Source organism: Apteryx rowi, unplaced genomic scaffold (assembly GCF_003343035.1).
Source record: "Apteryx rowi isolate R43461 unplaced genomic scaffold, aptRow1 scaffold_459, whole genome shotgun sequence".
NCBI lineage: Eukaryota > Metazoa > Chordata > Aves > Apterygiformes > Apterygidae > Apteryx > Apteryx rowi.
In genome coordinates, this window is record NW_020450715.1 from 691,505 (window position 1) to 714,736 (window position 23,232).

The 23,232-nt window shown below is 39.6% G+C and overlaps 1 protein-coding gene across 1 annotated transcript in view; it reads right to left on the reverse strand.

The window, feature by feature from the left end:
* Positions 1-2,097: 2,097 nt before the first annotated feature.
* The window catches only part of CDCA7L (cell division cycle associated 7 like), a 28,863-nt gene continuing 7,728 nt past the window's right edge, over positions 2,098-23,232 (reverse strand). Inside the window, exons 2-11 of the mRNA XM_026077573.1 lie at positions 22,978-23,068; positions 15,670-15,813; positions 12,140-12,271; positions 11,252-11,617; positions 9,339-9,413; positions 7,711-7,896; positions 6,085-6,216; positions 5,043-5,192; positions 3,896-4,032; positions 2,098-3,254 (exon numbers count right to left, since the gene is read on the reverse strand). Of these exons, the coding sequence (XP_025933358.1) occupies positions 3,224-3,254; positions 3,896-4,032; positions 5,043-5,192; positions 6,085-6,216; positions 7,711-7,896; positions 9,339-9,413; positions 11,252-11,617; positions 12,140-12,271; positions 15,670-15,813; positions 22,978-23,068 (1,444 nt within the window). The 3' untranslated portion in view covers positions 2,098-3,223. The remainder of the gene's footprint in view (positions 3,255-3,895; positions 4,033-5,042; positions 5,193-6,084; positions 6,217-7,710; positions 7,897-9,338; positions 9,414-11,251; positions 11,618-12,139; positions 12,272-15,669; positions 15,814-22,977; positions 23,069-23,232) is intronic.

The following is a 23,232-nucleotide window of genomic DNA, read 5'->3' on the forward strand; positions in this document are numbered from 1 at the left end:
AATTGCCATTAACTGAGTCTGAAGGTGGCCTGCATTGTAGTAGAGCGGCAGCTCTAATCTAGTTGAGGTTCAGAAACTTCAAGACTCTTCCAGTGACTTTAAATTTCACACTCTGATTCTGATCACCTAGAAATTTGCTGCAGCTCTTAGAGATGCAGAATAGGGTTAGTATTTCAAACTTTGGGTCAAGATATCTATGCAGTTGCCTTAAAAACAAACAGAAAAAAAGCTATCTGCAAAATCAGCTGCTTTTTCGTGTGTTTTCTGTTCCGCCTGTGTGAAGTTATCACTCAACCAAGCTGATCTAAATAACTCTGAATTTTTTTCATGTGCTAGACCATAGCGTTCATAGCTTGTTTGAGAAACATACCAAGAAACAAGGAAATACCTGGGAACCCCCACATTAGCATGAGGTATAAGGACACATCTAAAACAAGTGATGCATATGTACTGCAAAAGTGATGCATGTATACTACAAGAAGAGCTTTCATGTGAGTTTCCAAGCAGTCAATTATTGCAGTAGCAGTAACATAGTTACAGGCAGTCCCTGTATGGAAATTGTGTTCCTCTACTGAGCTCCAACCAATCTTTTCAGAACTTTCAGAAGATATGCATTGTATCTTGCTCTTTTGGAGTTGTATTTTCTGAGACTGAAGTATCTAGTTTAGGAATGACAATTAAGTCCTGTAGTCAAATGGAGATTTTAGTTTTAACTTAGAAAGGCTGTCAACTAAGTTAAAGCTAATTAGAGGAAAGGTAATTGACTCCAGCAATTACAGAAACATCATTACTCATATTCTTCACTAGACCTGAATGTAATCAAAGGAAAGCAAATCTTTTTTAAGGGAGTTGCTAGTGTAGAAGCTAACACACGGAGGGAAAGTTAGGGTGGTGGACTGGAATGGTAAAGAACAAGACATTTGACTACTGCTTTTGAAAAGGTAACCTGAATTTTTCACAGAACTTCTTTTATAGTGTATGTATGTTACTCAAGGGGCAATACTATCCCTTTCTCCTCTGATTATGAATAAGGTGCCATGGAACCTTGTGAGCTGGGGTTTCTGTCTGTGTTGGTATTTGCAAATATAAAACATTTCTTGTTGCTACAGAAACATTCTTAAAATGAACAATGCACAACTACATTTGTTTCTGTGCTGGTTCATGTAAGAAGAACACAACACAGAATGAACTTAACAAACCCAGCATCATTCAGAAAGTGCCAAGGTGCTTCACTGCAGTTAAGAAAGATCACTTCTGTACTGCTGAAGTAGCTGTTTACTATCTCACTACAAAAACACACTCTAGTTACACTTCAGTGTAATTCTCCAGCTTTCGGACTACTTGACCAGCGAAAAAAGTAGGAAAATTTTGACCCCTCTACTTTGACAGGCACCCTCAGAGGTACTCACAGCCCCAGCTGGGAGTAGTTTCCAGTCACTGCTGTCATTAGAAAGGCATGCTGATGAAACCAGCAGGCCCCTCCAGGCAGGTGCTATTGTGAAGTGCTATCCTGACCATCACATTCATCTTTGCATTCATACAAAGTGATGAAGCACAACAGGTTAACAATCTACACTAAAACGGTATGTTCAAACATAGCTTTGTGTTAAGTATTTAGCAATAAGCAACTGTTTAAAACCAAATTATTCTGGTGTAGCACTACAGAACACCATTTAAACTATGTGCCTACATTTATTACAGGAGCCAGGTGGGATATGCAGCTGGGGATGGTAGCTGAAGCCCAGCTCAATGAACTGATTCCAGCAATGCCAGTCATTTTCTAAGGGCTATTCCAGTGAATCGAAAGGAAAATAAAAACGTCCACTATATAAAACTAAAAGCAGAGGGCATACTTACATTTGGACTTTTAATCTGAAAAGCAAAGAGAAGCCAGCTAAGTGGGTTCTGGCAGGAGTAGCTTTACTCTTAGCAGTTTAGTACTAAGCCTACAATAGTATATGCTGCTTTCTCAGAGTCTGCCTTGTAGTTAAAGCAAAAGGAGATAAATACTTTTCACAATCAGCTAGCACAGCTGATTTGCCTCACAAAAGCACACTCCTCAGTGAAACACTATAATGTGTTCTATGTTGTTATTTCCTTGTCCTTCAGTGTTGTGTGCAGGTGTTTCTCCATATAATGATTATTGATCTGCAAGCGTTTCTTCATTACACTGGTTATGGGAAAGTAAATGAGAAACATCATAGCAGCTCAGTGTAGTTTGACTCACAAATGTTTCTCTTGATTATTCTTTATTCTCTCTACATAAAATGAAATGTATCTTACATGAATTTTAACATAATCAGACTGCAATACAAACGTGTTGCATTTAAACAAAGTTGTCTGAAAACTTGGTTGCACATATTAAAAACAATATCCAAGTAAGAATTATATTTAAAAAAAAATCTGGAAACTTTGTGATTTAAACCAGGTATGATTACTGTAAGATGGCTGGCTCAGGCAGCAGGTGCATTCACATGGAAAAACTGCTGGTGAGCAATCTTTTTTCTTATTGGGATGAATTTACCAATTTTTTTTAATATAAAACTTTTTTTTTTTTTTTTTTTTTTTTTTACACAAAACACTCTTCTACCTTCATGTTTCAGTGGTTAATTGCACTTTGGAATAAAAAAAAAAATCATCCTCCCACTACTAGGTTGCATCAGCTTTGGCTGGAATATAATGGCATTCAGATGAAAGTACCCCTCCCTTCTTTGCAGGGACAAGGCCCATAATCTAAGGGGTGGAGGGCTAAGTTCAGAAAGCAATTATTTGAAAATTGAACCTTTATGCTCAAGTCTGGAACACAAGGGTTGGGGGGGGGGTCCTTTTTTTTAAGAGGGGGTATGCTTTATAGGTAGTTGTTAAACACCCTTTCTGCAGACTTTCACATGCATATAAATAAAAATATTGCTCAAATTTACAAAAGTCTCCATCACGTAGTTGTGTAGCCCTATTAGAAATTAACCACTCAAGATTCAAGAGTGCTGTTCCACTTGATGTATAGATCTGTGCATAAATGAACGTACTGCATGTAGATTTCTCTACTGAGACGTTTTCCTGAGAGATCTTTTGTGTAAGACCAATCAATCAAAAAATTCTAAATGCAGAAATGCATATACTATACTCTACAATTCTATCTTATATAAAACATAGTAATAACCTTTAAAAGTCAAAACTTGTCTACATATTAACCAGTTGCAGGCATAGCTTGAGTTCAGTGTTCTCAATTGTCATCCGCCAGTTGTTTTTGTAAACTAGAAGACACATGAGAAAACACAGTTAGTGCTTTTAGGAAACTCAGATTCCCCATAAACAGAGTATTTCCATTTTTGAAGATGACAGCTTCCAAAACACCACTATTATAAGCCTGAAGCAATCAATATTGATTTCAAGACATGGAAGAGCAAATCAGCTGTTTACACTTTGAGGAGGCTATTTCAGCCTAGGAGGAACCTGAAGTCCAAGAGACTTCTTTTGCATAGGTCCAGGATCTGCCCCAGGCCATATGTGTCACAAGTATTATTTAAAGGGCTATATATTTTAAAAAGGAACTAGCACAAGTTTCAAATTGGTTTGAAGTCTAGAAAGCGACTATTTCTTGCTAAAGTAAAACCACCCATACTCAATGTTCAGTGAGACTCCGAAGTAGAGAAACAACCTTTACAGAGAGCTATCTGCTGTCACAGAGACCAAGCCTCATGCTAGGTTTAATGTCACACAGTAACTCAAGGGCTTTCAACTTCTGTAAAGCTATTTTAGAATGACAAGCTAAGAGAGACTTGTACCCACTAACTATATTTGAAAGAAACATTTTGAGAGAGCCCAACTCAAGCTCAGGCAGTAATTTCTGAGTGAGGCTTCGGGTCACAGGATGACCACAAGGAAAAGCTCTCACCTTTCAAGGTATTCTTTCACGTTGTCGTAGCCGTAGAACTTTGCCAAGTGAATGAGCATTCCTGTGGCACAGCGACCATCGCGCCTGCGACAGTAACTGCAGTTACATACCCCACGACATGGAGGACAGATCCAGTCCTGAAAGGGGAGGGTTAAGGGCACGTCATGAGTAAGCTGATATTCTCCTTCCCATTACTCAAACAGGCAAGCATATGGCTTCCTTACCACTTCATTGTTCAGGGCAAGATTTTAAAAGCCAGAATCAGCCAGCCAACCAAACTTGTTACACTTTCAAATTTCTGCAGGATTAAAGAAATGATTAAGTTCTAGTCCGTTTGCTTGAATATTTCTTACTCTGACAACTCAGGCTCACTGAATGACTTCCTCGATATTAATTTAAAATAGACTAAAAGCAGCTGTAATATTGCCTAATGACAGATACTTCCTATGCTAGGCTGGGGAACTTTCCAAAAAGAGACGGATACCCACAGTTACAAGTTTCATTAGATCTGTTGACAGAGGGCTGCCTGGCATAGCACAGGATTCCTGAGACCGCATTACACAGGCTATACCCATGCATTTCCTAGCTGTTCAACAACAGAACATACAGGTGGAGGTACTAAATCCCCACACTGCAGCATAGTAGCTATTGCCTCACTGTGCCAGGACATTGTTGTCATTAGTTTTCCATAGTCTTTTCAAATGGATCAGAGGACTATCTCTAAAGCAGGTGGAGAGAGGCTGTCCAAGAACAAGCTAAGTTCAGAGAGAATGATTATGCTGCGATGCATTTGTGTACCCATATACCTCACTCTCTGGCAACAGTCTATGCACTCTGCTTGCTCAGCTCACTGCAGGGCAGCAGAGGAAAGGGAACCAGCCCTAAGATTCCCAGAAATCATTCTCCCTTTTACTCATATTTAAAAATTAGAATCTGAAACAAGGAACTGCTTTGCAAGGCCATATTACTGAAAGCATAAAAACAAATCCACTTGAGTCCCAAAAACAGTGTCAATCCTAACAGTACTACAGATCATCTTATGGCAAAAAAAGTGAACACCATTTATCAGAACATTACACTTGTCACAGCTTATTAAGAAAACCATATTCAGTATACCATCCTTCCAAGCCAAAGAAATGATACTTACTGGATCTAGCAGTGCTGATTTCACATCTTCACCATATCGATTTCGAAGACAAGGACCACAGAACTGTCCCCTTACACCTCCACAGCCCTGGTTACGACAGATTGTCTTTGTATCAATTGTCTTTTGTCGACACTGGTGGCAAGTACTACCCTAAAGTTGGAAAGGAGGAGAAATACATATTTATGAAAGACATCTTAAATGCTGTTGTTGAAGTCTCCTACTACACCCTTCTCTGCTGACAGCAAAGCACAAACTTCAAATTCAAGTCAAACTGAGCAATTAAAATATTAGTAACAAAACGTAGCTTCTGTTATTATGATCAATTATATAGTATGCGGAGATATACTAGGGATTTTATAGAGACAGTGCCTGTCCTCAATTGCTTTGGCATCTCACAGACTGTATGAACCTTATGTTGCAGTTCTGTTCCCTTCCTCTCTCTGGGGAAAAAAGCTAAAACTAGTCAGAAGATGAGCTTGTGACTCATCTCTGCAAATATAATGAGGCATGACATGTATAATAAGATGCTCATCCAGATCTTTATGACCACTAATAATAGCCAAATCAGGTGAAGAAAAGGAGGAAGAGTTTCTTCAAGAGCTTTGGAAACTAGCCAACCGTTACAGAAACATAGCTTCTGGAGGTACAAGCAGCAGCAGGACTCAGTATTATTTAATGGTACAACCATAACAACAACAGTTATTTATGTTACGTGAGAATGAAAGATAAATGGGACTTCAACTCTTATCACTGGTGAGTCATAGCTATATCAATTTCCACTTAATAGCTCTGTGGCAGAAAAGATTTGGTCTCAACAGCACTTCTTTGCAGAGACAAAAAGGTGGTGGGGCATAGCAACCAGCATGGGCAAGCCCACAAAAGCTTGGCAAAGCTTTCAAGCTGTACTTGCACAATGTGATAATGCACGGCTGCACTCTCCAAAACTTCAGGAAGGCACACCTTTTAGCAAGCACCAGATGAACTGAAAAATACTTTTAATTTAAAGTGAATGGACAGCATAAAGAAAATAACAGCCACTTACTAGAACTTTATCATAGATTTTGTCTTTAACAGTGATTGCAATGTTGTCCAAGTCCTCCTCAGTAATATCCTCTACAGGACGGTAAGATGAGTACTTCGATGACCTCCTTCTTTTGCGCACTCCACAATCCCCCTGCTAAACAAACTCATCTGAACACCTTTGTCTGGTGGCACGAAGACTCTGTCACCACCCTTGGTGACAAATTCTTTCTTTTAGAATGGATATGCAGGCCAGAGGGGGCGAACTACAGGCCCAGGGACCAAGGGGAGAATGGGGAATAGAGCTGGGTTTCCATCAAAATCATTCCACCTCTTTCTCTCCCTCTCCTCCTTAACTCTTTCTCTACTCTGTTTATTATTTATTCTGGTTGCAGGTTCTTCCTTCCCATAATTATCTCCTTGCTACTTCTGTTCCCACAAGTCCCTATGATGTGTTACAGCTACCTCCTTTTTTTTGCATTCCCTGCACACCTCCACTACACCTTTTCACACGATATTTCTTCCCCCTCAAAATAAGGAACTACAACCACCTACTTGCCCCATGCTTTGCTCTTTCAATCTCCTAGCATGCTCTCATGTTGCTTTCTCCAATATCCTGCAAAAAAACTTACAGAAATTTTGAGCTAAGCCTGTCATATCCAGCCCTTTCTTATTATCCTTTTCCTCATTTGAAAAAGAGAGTCCTCTGTGCGCTCTTAAGTGCTGTTTTTCTCTTCCAAACATCTTTCTCTTTGACCCTGAGGCACAGATCATCCACACTTCTCAGGAGATTTCAAACTTCATGTACATGTCTCATCTGATCCTTAGCTTTCCCCCTACCCTATTCTTAACACCTTATTTGTCCTTCACCTTAGATCAGCTCTCTTCTCTCCATTTACCAGACCATGTTCTCATTCAGTGCTACTCTACTGTTTTAATAGTCAAGTTCCCTCTGTAATGCTTCAACTATTCCCATTAGCAGGACTGGGATCCAGCCTCAACCTTGTACAGATATAAACTTCAGAGTCTTCCTCATAAAGGCTATACAATGAATAAAAACCACGCAAATAAGTATCATGGGCCAAAAGAGGGAAAAACAGGAGATGCAAATGAATGTATCAAAAGGAGATTTAAAAAAATGGGGAAGAATAAAATCTGCAACTCTGAATGGCTGACGAGTATATCAGCAGTTGGCTGGTGCAGATTCCCTTCATTCATTCAAAGTTCAGCTACATAACTCCTCTCTATCCTCCCTCTGCTGTCTCCAGAGAGGAGTTCTGGCTAATTTTTCCTTGGCCTGAAGATAAGGAAGATCTGTCCTGCCACCACCACCAGCCCTACTGCCTTGCCGCTCTGAGGCCTTGCACAGTGTTGGCTCTAACAATTTTCAGATAATAAATAAATGCTAGAACATGAGTAAACTGCTTTGTTATATTTGGACAAGACACAGTTCACAAATAGAGCCTAGTCAATGGATGAAAGGGGAGGCAAGAAAGCCTGCAAGACAATTTCTTCTGTAGCTAATCCCAAACCAAAGGTTCTCATTAGTTTTGTGTAAAATGTGATGTCTGCTCTAAGTGTTGGACAAAAATTTAAATGAATGTTTCCTAATCCTTGATTGCTGGAGATATCAAAATTGGGCAAATACCACACTGAGTCTTTTCTTCAAGAGGTTTTGCTGTCTGTAGCTACGGAAATGTTCTGCAAATTTGGCAGCAGACACAGTAAATTTTTCCAAAGCAAATTTCTCTGGTGGACGAGCATTTCTGGTTGGGTTCATGCGACGCTCTATCTGGCCTTCAGAAAATGTCCTCCTTGGGATTTTCTTCTGTTTCTAGAGACAGAAAAAATTTCCAGTAACAAATGTTCGTGGTATTGAACACCAGCAATTATCTAAAAATGTCTGCTTGACACTTGTACAATTATGATTCAATTTGTTCTTCTTCCACTCCTCATTTGTTAAACCAAACCTCAGCAATTTCTAGCATACTTAAGAATTTTTTTCTACATACTATACCTTTTTGTTCCTTTAAGAAGACCACATTCACAGTCAAATTCTCTACCAGTTAACATCACTAAACAGTACAAAAATTTCATGGATGGCATTTTAAGACGGAAGCTAGCTCTCACTGTTCTTCAGCAGTTCAAGAACTTCAACAGCTCAGATGTGCCTACAGTTTGAACACATCTCCAAGGAGTAATTCAAGTTCTAGATTATTTTCTTTTATATTTTTAAATTGAAAGGGCCATGCAAGAGGATTAAGAAGTGTCCTCTCCTACATTCCTGGAAGGCACAAGGTATCCTCTTAATATCGTCACACCTGCCAATTACTGCATGATTGAATCCACACAGTAGGAGTCCTGCATGGCCACCTACCATAAAGGCATCTATAGAAGTGTCACTGTATTAAATCTGACAACATAAACAAGATGTAGAAAGTAACTCTGCTTGCTATCATACTCTCTAATTATTTCCTTACAAAGAGTGAAAGATATCAACTTTCACATTACAAGGAGACATGCTGGAAGTCAAAAACCAAGCAGAAGAGCTAATTAGTGTATTCCTGCTGCCCTCCCCCCTCTTCAAATAAAGATACTAAATAAAAATAATAGGCTTATGTATATATTAAAAGAATGTTTAAGATTCTATAATAAGCATTTAACTAGAGCTAGCAAGATTCCAGCCTTTTAAAGATTGTATAATTTGTTTCCACATGACAATTATCATAGAAACAGTTCTTCAGTTCATAACACTTGTGGATTAACATTACTCTGAGGAGATCCTAGAGGGGCTGGGAGTCCTCTGCTTCAAGCCAAGAAAAGCTGCTCAAAGTAACTAGATTATCATCCCAGTTTTTATGTTGGACTCATCTTCATCATCATAGCTCTAATGGGAAATCTAGATTTTATAAGAAAAGCCAAAGAGAGGGAAATTAACAGGATCTAAACACAAAGGAAAGCAACTACTCGTCTGTTAACTTCCTCATTCTCTCATACACAGACATCTGTCTGGCATCTCAAAAGTCATTCTGGGACAAAAATGATGAAGTAGCATCTGATCTTGGTCTATATATTTGTTTATAAAGTATCTTATAAAACTCCCTTATCATAAAACTTTTGGTACTTAAATATTGATGAATAGCAAGTCCATACAAATAAAGTAACCAAAACCAAAGAAAAACAGAACAAATTTGGTAAAGGTGTTTCATCAGGAAACATATTAATCATAAGTTTAGCAAAAATGTCTGTCATCTGTAGTCTGTCATGGAGACTTACCAAAGGAGTTGAGGTGGGTGTTTTCACTGGAAATAAGTCAGGTATGGAATTCAGTTCTGCTAATAGCTGGGCAAGCTGAAATGAACAGTAATATTGTATTGAAAACTCACTGCAAACTTGAAAACATTTGACACATGTCATCCACTCCCTTCACATGCACTCTGAATTATTTCTAAATACATTAACTCTCAGTGCATGAAACTTTTCTGTAGGCACTTCATTTAAATAAGGCTTATAAAGGGGACTTATTTACCCCAAATGAGCAAACTCTAGTTTTAACTCTGCAGCTCCCATTGACTCTTACTGGAGTCATGCTGTTAGAATTATATCCAGTGTTGTCAAAAACAGCAGTGAAGGGTGTGTTACATCATGCTTACGATATCTGTGACAGATAATGAGAAATTCGCAGTTCACAGTTCAGGAAGGGAAAAAGGTAGAGCAGGTGCCCATGGCAACAAGAGTGATGATCTAAGCTGTATCAAAAGACTGTAAGAGGTTTCCTGTGGGATATTTTACTAAATAACTGCTGATACACCTATGCTTCTTGCAAGTGAACAAACTGACAAAATGAGCGTCCCCTTAAGCAGTGAGGAAACAGCAGGGAAACTTTGCTTGTGATTCACAGTGGTCTCTAGTAATGATGACAAGGAGCTTCCTTTTTTCCCAGCATGAGAGCTGCTGCTGATTTCACAAACACTGCAAACCCCAATCAACAATGCTAAATACCAATTGCTTTTGAGTTCTCTCTCTGTGCATATATACACAGGGACACATGTGCACACTCATCTGCAAAGTCCTGGTGTAGGCAGCATCACAAGCAATTTGGCAGGAAGATTCTGTTGTACCACGTGGGAGACCCAAACGCATGTTTGCCTCTTAACAGCAACAGTGACTGACAGGTCCAAAACAATACGACTTGTTCTGGAAGACCAGGATGAGGATACCTTCAGAAATGCCAGCAATAGCAGAGGTGAACCTGGCTAGCAGTTGTCTCTTGAGACAGCCACAGCAATCATGAGATTAAAAGCTGGATACAGCATTTCTCGGTTAATACTTCAGTGTGGCATTTATTAAGATATATTTAATGCCATTACAGTACTGTAACTAGGATGCTAATGAATTTCATAATGGCTGAGCTAGAAGGAAGGCTGGAAGTAAGAAGGAACAGCAGCAAGAATAGCACAATAACACTGAGAAAAAAGACAGATTAGAAATAAATACAAAACTAAAACAAGTTTTTATTTGGGAGCTGCAAGCCAACACACCTAAAACTGAAGGAGCAACTCAGGACTCAAACTGAAGCTGCAGTTGCACAGCAGTGTATAACTGCAAGAGCGCTGGAGGAATTCTGGACAACAGATGGAAAAGGTGTGAGGGGATGATCAGAGTCTCTCTCCCCCAGGTACACACACACACTTTCACTAGCTATATAGTGAAGTATTACTGTAAACATCACATCTCACAACTGAAAAGTTATATGTATGATCCTTATTTTTTAGCAGTGTTTGCAATTAGTAACTACAGTAGATCTCAGCCACAAATGGAAATTAGAAACGCTATTGTGCAGATGACACCATGAACCATACGAAGGGACCAGCTGTTTCTTTTTCTGACATGTTCTGAATATAAGACTTGGTATCTGTAACTGTTCACAACCACATACAAAGTGTTTGATTCAAATTTTCTTTCAAAGTTGAGCTAGCTGGTTCTACTTGAGGCTATTTTAGAGGTAAACATCTGAGCGCTGATGGTCCTCTAGAGTGTTCCCAGGAGAAGAATTCAAACCCAAACCACCATGAGGTTTTCCTGAAAGTCCCAGCACAGCACCTGCAAGGACCCCAAAATTCAAGTATGCTGAAGCTAAGTACTCAGATGCAAATACCAGAAAACAAAATATTCCTCTTAAGTCTTACCATGGCTTTATTTTCTTTAATATTCATAGCTCTTTTAAGCAGAGCACTGGAATTTTCTTCCTGTGTTTCTTTAATGTCTTCTTCAGATTCTGAAGCAGAGCCCTCTAATTTGTGCCATCGCTTGGAACTTCTTTCTTTGGAAAGAGGTCTGAGGTCTTTATTGTCCTTAAAAGGTAACTTGGAAAAAGCTGGTTCAGGCACTTTTTTCTCAGAAGACTTTCTGGTGGGAAACTGAAATGCAACACGAAGACCAAAGCTTCTTCTCTTGGGGGAAACTTTCTTCTTCGCCTCTTCCTCCTCTTCTTCCTCGCTACCCAATAAAGATAAATTACCACGTTCTTCTTCACTCAAATCTGACTCTACTGCCTACATGCAGAAAGAATTCCACATTATATCATCAACTGCGACACAAGAAAAGGTCGGTTTTTAATCATTAATTCTAGGCAGCAGTCTTATCACCTGAAGGCATTGTTCTAAATTCATCCAAACCAACAAATTTAGAAAGGTCACAGCATGTGACTTTTCCTTTTGCAGAGACCAACACAATATCTACATATTACATATTGTTTGGAGTACAGACAGCACAGTTTTGTGTTGGCTGTGTTCAGAGGAGCAATCTTGCCTAGCACTGTCAGTCCTTAATGCTACAAGCATGGGGAAACGTCCTCATTTCTAATATGACATACTACATTAAATTAAGCTTTCCTTTTCATACAATACATATTTTTCTTCAGCATGAATAATGAACATGATAGTGTATCAGAAACATTCCTACTAGAATATGATGTCTACACAAAAGCGACAGGAAAAAAATAAAAAGAAGTCAACATATACATTCATAGGTAGGTGAGTACATGCATAGGTATACTGCAATAGTGCTGCCTTTACCAGAACTCGTTTCTTGTTCACATCCACCTCACTTGAAGCAAAGCCTTCGAATACTTCAGTTTCGGAGTCCGTGTCTTCAGTGAAAATCCTCTGCAGCTCTTCAGTAAGATATCTGGACTGAAATCGAACATCCTGTAAAAATACCAACCAGTAGCTATGAAAGACTGTCATATATAAAGTAGTCATACGCAGACAAAATAAAAAGATTCTAAGGTTTACACAAGTACCAGCTAGATGGCAGGTACTGTGAAAACATTTAACAGGCAAAATTTGACAAAAGAAAAAAAATAGAAGACATCCAGGGTTTCAGCATCAAGTTATTTTAAGTTAGTAGGATTTTTTCCACATTTTGAGCACAAGACATTAACTGAGCTTCTTCTCATGAGAAAACCTTTCTTCTTCACCTCTTCTTTCCCACTACCCAATAAGATAAATGATCAGGGCTTTTTCGTTTGTAAATTATCAGGTCTTCTGGTTTGTTTCTTCTGGATATAAAAGAAAAAAAAAACAGGCCTGAGATGGCTTTGTATTAAAAAAATAAATAAAAAAATCAACACACAATCACAGTAAGAAAGAGCCCTCCTTTTTTAAATTAACAGTAGAAACAAAATTCTTCTCTGGGTTTGCTGCAGAAGTACTAAAAGCTCTTGGAGATGGAGTCTGTTCCCTCTCACACTATTCTAAAGTAACAGACACCAACACAAAACCAAAGAGCTTCGAACAGGCTAATTAAAAACCCTCCACCTTCTAAATGCTCAAATTTCTCTGTTTAAATGCTGTGGTTTATCTTTTTATCATTCGAAGATGTTCTAGGCTAGACAGATCCCAAATTTCTGTCATACAGACTAGTAAGAAAAAAGTCATTTCGTGGAAAATCAAAATCTCATTCAAACACTTTTCAGGGCATGCACATTACATACCAATAAGGCATAATTATAGTGTTTTCTTTAGACACCTTTAAAAACAATGCATTTACTAAATCAGAAATTCATTTCCATACTTCTAATTTGAATCAGTATTAGAGCATCTGTCAATTTGTCCCTATTAGTCTTCTGAAAGACTTGTTCATGGTAGGAACATATGCATGTTCGTACCACACCTGCCTTTTGAAAGTCAGCAACGTTTACTTAAGATAAGTTTGTTTCCCCAATTTTCCTCTGCTATTTCTTCCTCCCACGCCAGATACAGAAATGACCTTTCATACAACGCACTTGCTGAATATCTTTATTCCTCCTTTCAATTCCCTTCCTTCTCTGACTTTAATTACAGACTTCTTTACGTTAAGATAATATCTGGTGCAAAACAGATACAATAGATGAGTGGAAAAATTTACAGGGGAATGGGAGGGGGAGCTACTGCATATGCTGTTTCTTTGCACTTAAAACATCTACAAATTATTATGTGTAATTGGAATGAGTTTTCTCTAAGCAAAATTACTTTATTCTTTTGTTGATAGCTGCAGTGCAGCTGCTTGAGAAAGGAACAAACACAATAGGGAAGTTACTTTAAAGTTAAATTGCATTTCTTGGAGGGAAACTGAAGTTTGTATGCATTCTATGTTTTCATGAAATTTCACACTGATGGTTGCGGGGAGGGGGGAATCCTTAAGCTGTTTCTTAGCTAAAGTGACTGAAAGTAACAAACCTAGAGCTATGCTATGTTACACCTATAAGAAACGGTCTGCACATGGTAAAATAATCACCAGGGCCACCTACAGGAGAAACAACTGAAACTCAAACACAAGCGTGGAGATTACAGGGACAGGACTGCAGAAGGCCCTGAGGAAAAACAGACTTGCAGAAGGTGACACTTGTAAAAGCACTCGTGCATCCACATCCAGGGAACACCTGAGGCACCCGATTTGTCCCCAGGCAACATGCCATTCATCACCCAGCAAAGCAGGTGCCTGGCTTTCTAATCATTGCATTTTTTTTCTTAACGTCCCATCATTTTGCTCTTTCACACCAAAATTATTTTGTTTCCTGCAGAGCAAGCACCTATGGTCTTTCACAGCAACGGCGTTACTTGGCATCATACAGGATGGAACCCACGGAAAAAGTGGCCTTTTCCTGTACCACTTAGTGGCAAAGGAGTTAAGGTCAATACTGCTTGGAAAGTTAAAATAATGCAGAGCCTAAGAGAAACACAGAAATGATGAGGAAGGCTATCTGCGCTACCTGTAAATCCTGAACAACTCTCATTTGTGGGCAGGAAATACTGTGTGGATTCCCCGTACCACATACTAAATTAACAGTACCTAGCTCTTACACAGCATTTGCCACCAGAGGATTTTAAAACGCTCTGCAGCAGAGACCATTATCATTCCTCACTTTACAAACTGGGAAACCAAAGCACAGAGAAGTAATGTAACTTGCCTGCAGTCACCAAGCAGGCTAGCAGAAGCAGAGCCTCCAGCTCCTGCACGAAGCTTGGCCCACCACCATCTCTGCATTGATCATTCTTCACACTCTGTACAAATCCAGAAATACAGCAGGCTGCCTCCTGGTTTTCTGAAGTTATCAGTATCACTGTGGTGCACCAAGATTACAAAAATGACTTAGAGCCCAGTATATTTCACTTTTTCTTAGCAGCTATCTTTCTCCGTATCGTAGACTGCAGCTCTACTCAAAAAAGGCTTCCACGTTTTGTACAAGCCTTTCATGGTGTCATTTGCATACCGAGTCCCAATAAGAGCACATGCTCATACATGTCTCATACTGTTCATTCCCTTTACTAACACTAATCATCTTCCTCGCCTTCAGCAACTCTTTACCAGGTACTGACCTGGTGGGCTAAAAAAACAGAGTCATTTTCAATTTTGTTATTAATGGAATGGAGAAACCTTGGCTAGGACATAAGTGACACAGATACCATTTAGCACCTTAGCCCATCTCTCTCTATAGTTTATAAACTTCAAAAGGATGGAAATCTGAATTTTACAACAGCCAAGACAGAACACCATTTCTCTTTTCTTTCCATAACCAACTCAAAGAAAAAAAACAATCATAAAAATACTAAATCGTTATGATGATCAGCTATTTCACCACTAAAATACCAGAGAACTAGCAAATCTTAAAATCAGAGTAAGAATTAATGGTTTCTGTGGGTCACCACCATTAAAACAGCAATTTTAGTGCAGAAACAGCAATAGGAGGATATGAATTTCTGAAAGAAACACTGTCCATCTGCAGGGATACTCACAAAACCCACCTATTGTCATGCATTTCTGCTTAGTCTTATGTATCCAGTGCAGACTACCGCTGGATGGTCATCTTCTCTCTCTTAAATGCTATATTAAAGATTTACAGATACCTATTTCACTTAAGCTCACCTTCTAATGAAACTCTCATATTATGACTCTTAAAAAGTAACCAAACCCTAAAAAGGATAGCAAGTTAATTTATATTTAATAAAAGGATTGCAGATTCTGGGTTTTGCTGTGAGTTATGGCTTGTGCAGCCTTGACACAGGCTCAGAGAAATACTAGTGTACCAAATGAGCATAACTGAGCCATGGAAATCTGTTCCTACCTTTTTGCCTGATTCCAGGGAATCAAAACTATCACAGCTGTCCTCTGACAACAATGTCTGTATGGGAGCATCATCCTGGAACCCCAGAAAATCTTCATCATCACTGGGGGTATTAAAAATGTCAGCCACTTCTTTGGGTATCTGCTTCCGATTCAAAATGAGACAGAAGATAAAGTCAGACATGCCAATTTATTAGGAAAACTCAAATGGGCAACGGTACAACTTCATTTATTTTTACACTCTTATTCACGTGGAGATAAGTATTATGAAATATTCTGTGTAGCAAGACTGTATCTCATTTAGCTAAACTCCAGGAAATTCTGTACAGACTGTTTTAATCCCTAATTACAGACTCACAGATTTGGGACTAGAGAGGGGATGTAAGATGCAGATTACTCCACACAACAGTGCATCTCTCAGATGTAAGAATATGTGCATGCCTAATCTTCACAAGAGCGTGATCAGGGTCCTCTTCATCAGTAGTGACACCCATTACTACTCCTCATCTTATGGAGCAACAATGGCTCAGCAGTGAGGCAACACACCTCCAAATATAATGAAAGGCTGAACAAGTAAAATTAAATTTCACCATGTTATTTGTAACAGTATTTTACGTATTTTAACAGACACTTAGCTAATTCCAAAAATAAAATTCTGGGAATTAATATTTAAATTGTGATTTGGAATTATTAATTAAAAAAATAAAAACTCATTTTCTTTTGTCAGTAATTATGCAGCGCTTATTTTGAGACACTTGGTAAGAAAGTGAAAACCCACTTTATGAAGAGCACTTCTTGTTTGCCAGAAGCCCAAGATTTAGCCAGTCAGGAAGCACTGCCACAGGCAGATGGTGGCACTTTGAAGCGACCAAGTTCATGACTTAAGAGTTCAAGAGGTTCAGTTTCAATACTAAAGGACACTTGTATCACCAGAGCTAACTATTTCCCATTGTCAAGTACTTTATCAGGCATTTCAGATAAGCCTCACTATGAAATAGGGTAGTCAGAAAGCCTTCAGACAGCTCTGACCCAGGCTATTTTAAGATTGTGAGTGTGAAAGGACAGGATGAACAGATCCAACCTTAGAAAAATGGGGCAGAAGGTATTTTGCACTGCCTAACTAATGTCCATTTCCTATCCTGAGCTTCAGAATACATTTTTATGCATATTAGTATCATTTGCAAAACCATTTTGCCATTCACAGAAATGCTCAGGGAGACAACTGTCTGAACTGCTCACCAGGGACCAAACGTTTATATTCTACATCCACGGGGCATATATTTCATGCATACTGCTCGTATTTAAAAAGAGCCTCCCTCGCTGCATGTTGTGCACTAAGGCTGCAAGTAGAATTTCCATTACTCTGATTAAGCCTCAGAAATATGCAAGTGAGATCAACAGCTGACTGGTGAGGAAGATATGTTTCTTGACCAAAGGAGAGGGCCCCCAGCATTGCAAGTTCAAGAGAACATCCCCAAGATGAACTCAGAAATAGAGGGCAGCCTGGACTTGCCTGCTGTCACAGACAACCAAGGTGCTCATACAGGGCCTCATGTAATAATTTTTTTTGTATTTTTTATTTGTGCCAAGACAAACATCCCATAGGCAGATCATTCTCCAAAAATAACATTCCTGCTAAAACTCCATTTCTGTCAGAACAAGAAGCAGCATCCTGACCAAAGCCTCACTCACTGAAATAAGTAACAGACATATATGGGCTTAATTTCTTGCTTAAATTCTTTCTCTGCTTTTACAAAATTGATGTAAACAGATTCAAAATTGATTTACAATGGCTTGAGCAAGAGCAGAATTCATCTGTAAACAAATGACCCTTGCAGGCATATCACAGCACCATCCAGAGCGCTGATGCAGAAGTCATGCTGTCTGTATCAGAACCCTTTTGGATATTCCCTCGCCCCACCTCTTCAAAGGAACAGCCAGAGTCCCGCTCCATCGCTGTGAAGGAATACACTCAATGCAGAGCAGTGTTAAAAATGAAGCATTATACATTTTAATGGCGTAACAGAAAAACATACAAGGAGCTGCGAGCCTTGTTGCTATGAACAAATTGCTTCCAGGAGCCACTGCATTAGTTCTTGTGCTATTGTACAGCTGAGTTAGCCACTGCTGTGATTACTGTATGCCTAACTAATTTCTTCTTCTTTGTCTATTACTTCTGCATCTGCACCAGAGGAGCCATTATGGGGGTGTAATTACTGATTTTGAACAAAGAAAAAAAATACTTTCTCAGTAGAGGACCTTTTTTGATCTTTACCAAATACTGAGGTACTGATTTAAGTAACTCACTGCAGAACTTCAAAGATTTTTAGTTTGTGACCTGCTCCCTGCAGTCTGATTATCAAGAGTCTCATTCAGTTGTTCAGGAGTCCCTGTTCCACCTACATGTCTTAATTTAATAACAGAAAACACCTGAAACACATAGAGTACACATACTCCAGGAGTTTAAAAAGGGCACCCTGATAACGCACATTAACAGTTGTGTTCTTAGCACAACAGGCTGTCCTTTTCTTCTCTGTCGCCTTTAAAATATTCCGTCCAGTTTATCAGTGATTTACTGGCTACTGTGAAGACCAGATATAATGCATTATTGTGTCTTGCAGCCTATAGTCTAGTAAAAAAAAAAAAGTAACAGCAACACCTTTTTCTTTTTTAAAACACAGAAAAAATGATGGCTCAGAGTACAGACAGAAGGGTGATAATGAATTACAGAGCTTGACCAAAGTCTCGGTTATCTCCTTCAAATGTTGCCAGATTTAAAGCAGAAATCTTAAATGTGTCAACTGCTATTTTACAAAAGACTAATTAAGACTCGTGCTTCTAAAGCACCTGGTCCCTATGTAAAGTAAGAAACGTGATCAACACAAGTCTAGTTTCAAGCAGCTCTTAGAAGCAAACAGGATGTGAATATAAGAATAATACTGTCTCTATACATGTGTGCAGGTTTTAGGCTTCAAGTAAAATTCCTAATTTGCTGTAAAAGTGCCTCTACTCATCTAAAGAAGCCTTTGCTAACTCTGCAAAACAGTCTTGAGTGAAGCTGGCCAAGGAATGCACATCCAGCTCATCTGCACCAGACCCGAGGTGCACACGCAGCATAATCTACACACACCTCTGCATCGTCCTCACCATCTACCCTACTGCCAATGTTTCTGTATAAGAAATCGTGTGTCAAGTGTATTACCAGTGTGAGGCCCTGGCCATCAGCAGGCAGACTGATATCAAAGATGAGCTAGCTCCAAAAACCTTTACTGGGATGCATTCTCGTATTTTGTGTGTAGTCCTGGAAGTCCATGGACCTTTTTAGCTTTAAGTTTTAATTAAAATACATTCAGAAACTGATTAATAATCAGCATCACAGCCTATCAGTTTAGCTCTGACAACAAAGTAGACACACACCAGGAAAGAAAATACGTATTTGCCTAGACACACGTTAAAATAGTAATCTATTCTAAGCACTTCAAAGAAGCAGGTGCTTCAAGAGAGGGTCTTTTTGTTACTATAACCCCTCAAAAAAAAAAAAAAAAAAAGATAGGAGGCCAGAGAGGTGCTGAACATTTCAAGTTTGATCAGAGAAAATATTTCAAAATGAAAAAACACAGGTTCAGACAAAATGGAAGTCTGCACGAACACTGCAGAGAATTGAGAAATATCGCTTTCAAAGATGTTAGTTCAAAAAAGTAAGTACTGAAAATCTAGTAAAAGCTGGGAACAATTCATAGGTGCTGAAAAAGTCCAAATATCATTTCTTGTAAGAAATTTTATATCTATTGACTTATTTTTGCACATAAACTAGTTACTTGTTTAAAACACCCGCAAGTTACTTTTCAAAGGTAGAAGAAAATATTCTTTGCTATAAACAGCATACAATCTAATGCTTCCCAGAACAGCAATGCTTAAGTATGTTTTTTCAGCAAAAGATCAAAGTTCAGTATATCTTCAATTCTGCTTCCCCTTCTCTAAATTTGAAATAATAAAAAAATGCCAGCACACCCCAAAGTACACCCAAAATAGACAGACTGAAGAGAATTATTGTTCTAGCGGAATTGAGAGAATTTAGCTCATTTGTGCCCATGCAAATTGACAGACCTGTCACCAAAAGCAAAGAATGATGAAGACAGAAAAGGAGGCTGGGAGAGACATGAGAAACTGTTCAGTGACGCTCCAGAATTCAACACAAGCGACAGACAGTAACACACCTGACGTCTCCGCAGTCAAAACGTGATTTTTTTTTTTAACTGCCATCCCCACAAATTTCACCTATCTTGTTAAGCAAGAAGAAAAAGAAAAGCCTTAGGTGAGATTTTTTTACTTTTCACGTCAACAGCAAGAATGCTAGTATCTCAATTGAGAAAGCAACCTTATTGATACAAAATAGATGTAACTTCGAAAATAGACACAACTTTCCCTTCTGCATGGTGGTGCTCTGCCAGGCTGAAAAAAGAGAATGCTTGCATGCAGACCCTCTGTTTTGGTGGAAATCATGAAAATTATTTGTACTCCACTATCAACCATATCCACAAATATCTCTTAACCATTTTAAATATTGCCTTCATTGCCAGTTATTCCACACTAGCATGTTTTTCTATAACAACACACTATCAGGAGAATGTAAAGTATGAGAAAGCAGGAGGAAAGGTAATTCTCTATTTTTGATACTAACAAAAAAAAAAAAATCAACTGAAATGTTCTCCCCTCATTCAAGTTTACACAATGTATAGATGCTCATATTTCAAGCAGAGAACGAGTAACTTCAGTAGTGTTCAAACCTTCTATTTATTCATTTCAGTCAAACTGAATACTAGTTTAATCTCAAATTAATATTTATATGAACAAAATGTGTTTAAAATCACATCTTCAACCAGTGCTGTGGAGACCTGTTGACATGTTCAGGGCTTGGCACGCAGGCAAGCCCACAGGGATGCTACCCAAGGCTTACAGGCACCGTATTCAGTGCACATCCCCCAAATAACAACTGAAGAGAGAAGCAGTCCCAGGTTGACAATTATCACCGGTGTGACGAGAACAGAGGGCCCAACCAGAACGCTGGTATGTGCCAAACCAAAAAAAACAAAACTACTTGCAAGTCAAGACTCTAGTCGCTCCCCTGGAACCACAGTGGTGAAGAGCACTGTATGAGAACTCCATTTTAAACATCATATGAACATCTGCAAAAGAAATGAAAGGCAGACAGGAGCAAAGCCATGCATTATGGTGGGGAGGAATCACACAACTACACACATGGTTATATTGACTGTGAACACAAGGTACCCCACCCCCCCTTCCAAAAAAAAAAGAAAAGGAAGGACAGGAAAACAGGGAGGATACCAGGATTTTTCAGCAATTTCTCAAAAGCATCAGAACACAAAACCCTGAAACCTTCTGGATGATGAAGTTTTCCTGGCACCAGTGGTAACAAGGTGGAAAGCAAGAAAGCGTTACCAGAAAAAAGAAGATAAAAAAAAGAAGTCGTCATCACACAATTTTAGGAGTTTTGAGTAACACTTTGATTCCATCAGAGGTGAAGATGGCTTATCCCTGTGCCTTTCTATCTGTCACAGCAAGGACTCCTGGGACTTTCAGGGTGGTTCACCTCCCCATGAAAAGTTATGGTCATTTTCGCCCTAGTCAACCTACTGCTAAACATAAGTATTCCATGAAATTTTAGTAAATTTGGCTATGTTCAGAATAGTAAAGCATGGTTTCTACACTGATTTACTTAAACTAGTAATTAAATAAGCTCAAAATCGTCAAGCTATTTACCATGAGCACATGGCAAATTATTAAAAATATTACCTTTAATAGGCAGCTACTTGAAATCTAACCCATACTTTTCAAAAACATTGGTAATAATGTAAATACGATCCTTCCAGCATAGGAACACAGCCCAAAAGCTGCCTACTGCTATAGTTATTCTTTTGCAATATCTGATCTCTCACTGATCCAAACAGTAGTAACTACTATTTCTGAATTAATTTTGCATAATTCAAGAGCATCCCTTTTATCTGTGGTTTCTAATTACTCTCTGAGTCCGAGAGATCCAGGCAAAACAGCTTTGTACAATGCCACTGGCTCAAGGAGTTGGGCACTATTTTAACGGTACAAATAGAAATAGGCACCATGATTCAAGAGACTGCCACGCTGCTTCATGGAAATTCAGGCACGGGACAGGTCCTCCCTTCATGTCTGGACTGCCAGTGTCTGGGCTTTTGGGGATCCAAAGAAAGCTTCATTAATCAGCACCCCTTTAACAAACTCCAAATACTGAAACTGCTGTACAAACATCTTTTATATTAGACCCTGGGATGAGAAACAGACCCAACTGCTGGTCTTGCAATTCAGAGTAGTTTTGCATGACTGACCTGCTTGGCAGTTACTTACAATGGGGACATGCAGTGACTTACAAACTAGCTTCCTAGCCAGCAGGTGACACATCACTTCAGAGAGCCAAGGAAACCTGAGTCCTTCTGGGTCAGCCAGAACCAAGCCCGCTGCTGGCCAGTGCAGCGCAGAAAGGAGCAAGAGCCAGAGGAAGGCCACAGGCCCCATTCAGGCAGAAACAAGCTCCCACAAGAAACATGGGAACACGGAGAAAAGACCGTGTCTTTCTCCCCTTCGCTGAGCCTTAAAAGAAACATAACCTACTAGCTTTCAGCTCTTCTGCAGAAAGGTGCCTAGCAGACAGTAAGAGCCTCTCTTTATAGCATCAAATATGACAAGTAAGCACTATTCACATTTATTGTTCCCTGTCAACCAAAGGTTCTCAACATGTTTTCCAAACAGCCGGCATTTTACAGCACCGTTATCCCCGCTTTGCAGGTGGAGAACCTCAGGAACCAGCTCCACAGAGGTGGCAAGTTTACGAAGCGCTGCACAGGACACAYGTACCATCAAGTGCTTCAGTCTTTCTACAGCATCCCCCAATTCTTCTTCCAAAGAAACCCACATAAAACTCAAACCTTCTGCCAGCGAAAGTGATTAACATGCTGGTTTTACCCCCCTCCCACGGCATGTATCCAGACTGCAAATACACAGGGAGCCTCGTGTGTGGGGGCATGTGACGCACTGAGACAAGACTACACTCAGGTGCACAGATCAAAGCATGCTTGTGTTGGGAGATCCTAAACCTCCAGTGCTACAAATACTCATATGTGTTCAGGGGATTCCCGCATGTGCTTGCATATTTGCAATAAGGGCATAAATTCACTTTTAAACAAAAAACAGAAAAGACGGAATTATGAAAACATGCACTATTTTAAAAAGTCACAATTCCCACACTGCCGGAGGAGACCTTTCGCCGAAGAGCTCCTCTCCAGAAGCCGAGCTGCAACACCCCAGCAGTTATCCGAAACGTTACAAACGCGGGTACCGCGGACGTTTCCCTAAAACGACGGAGCACTCCCTTGCTGCGGGGGGCGGCCAGGCGCCGGCGCCGCCCGCTCTCGCCCCGGCGCCCGCGGAGCTGCCGCGGCCGCGCGGCTTAACGAGCCGCCCCGGAGCGCCCGCGGCGGGCGGCGGGCGGCATCGCCCGCGGTGTCGGCACGGC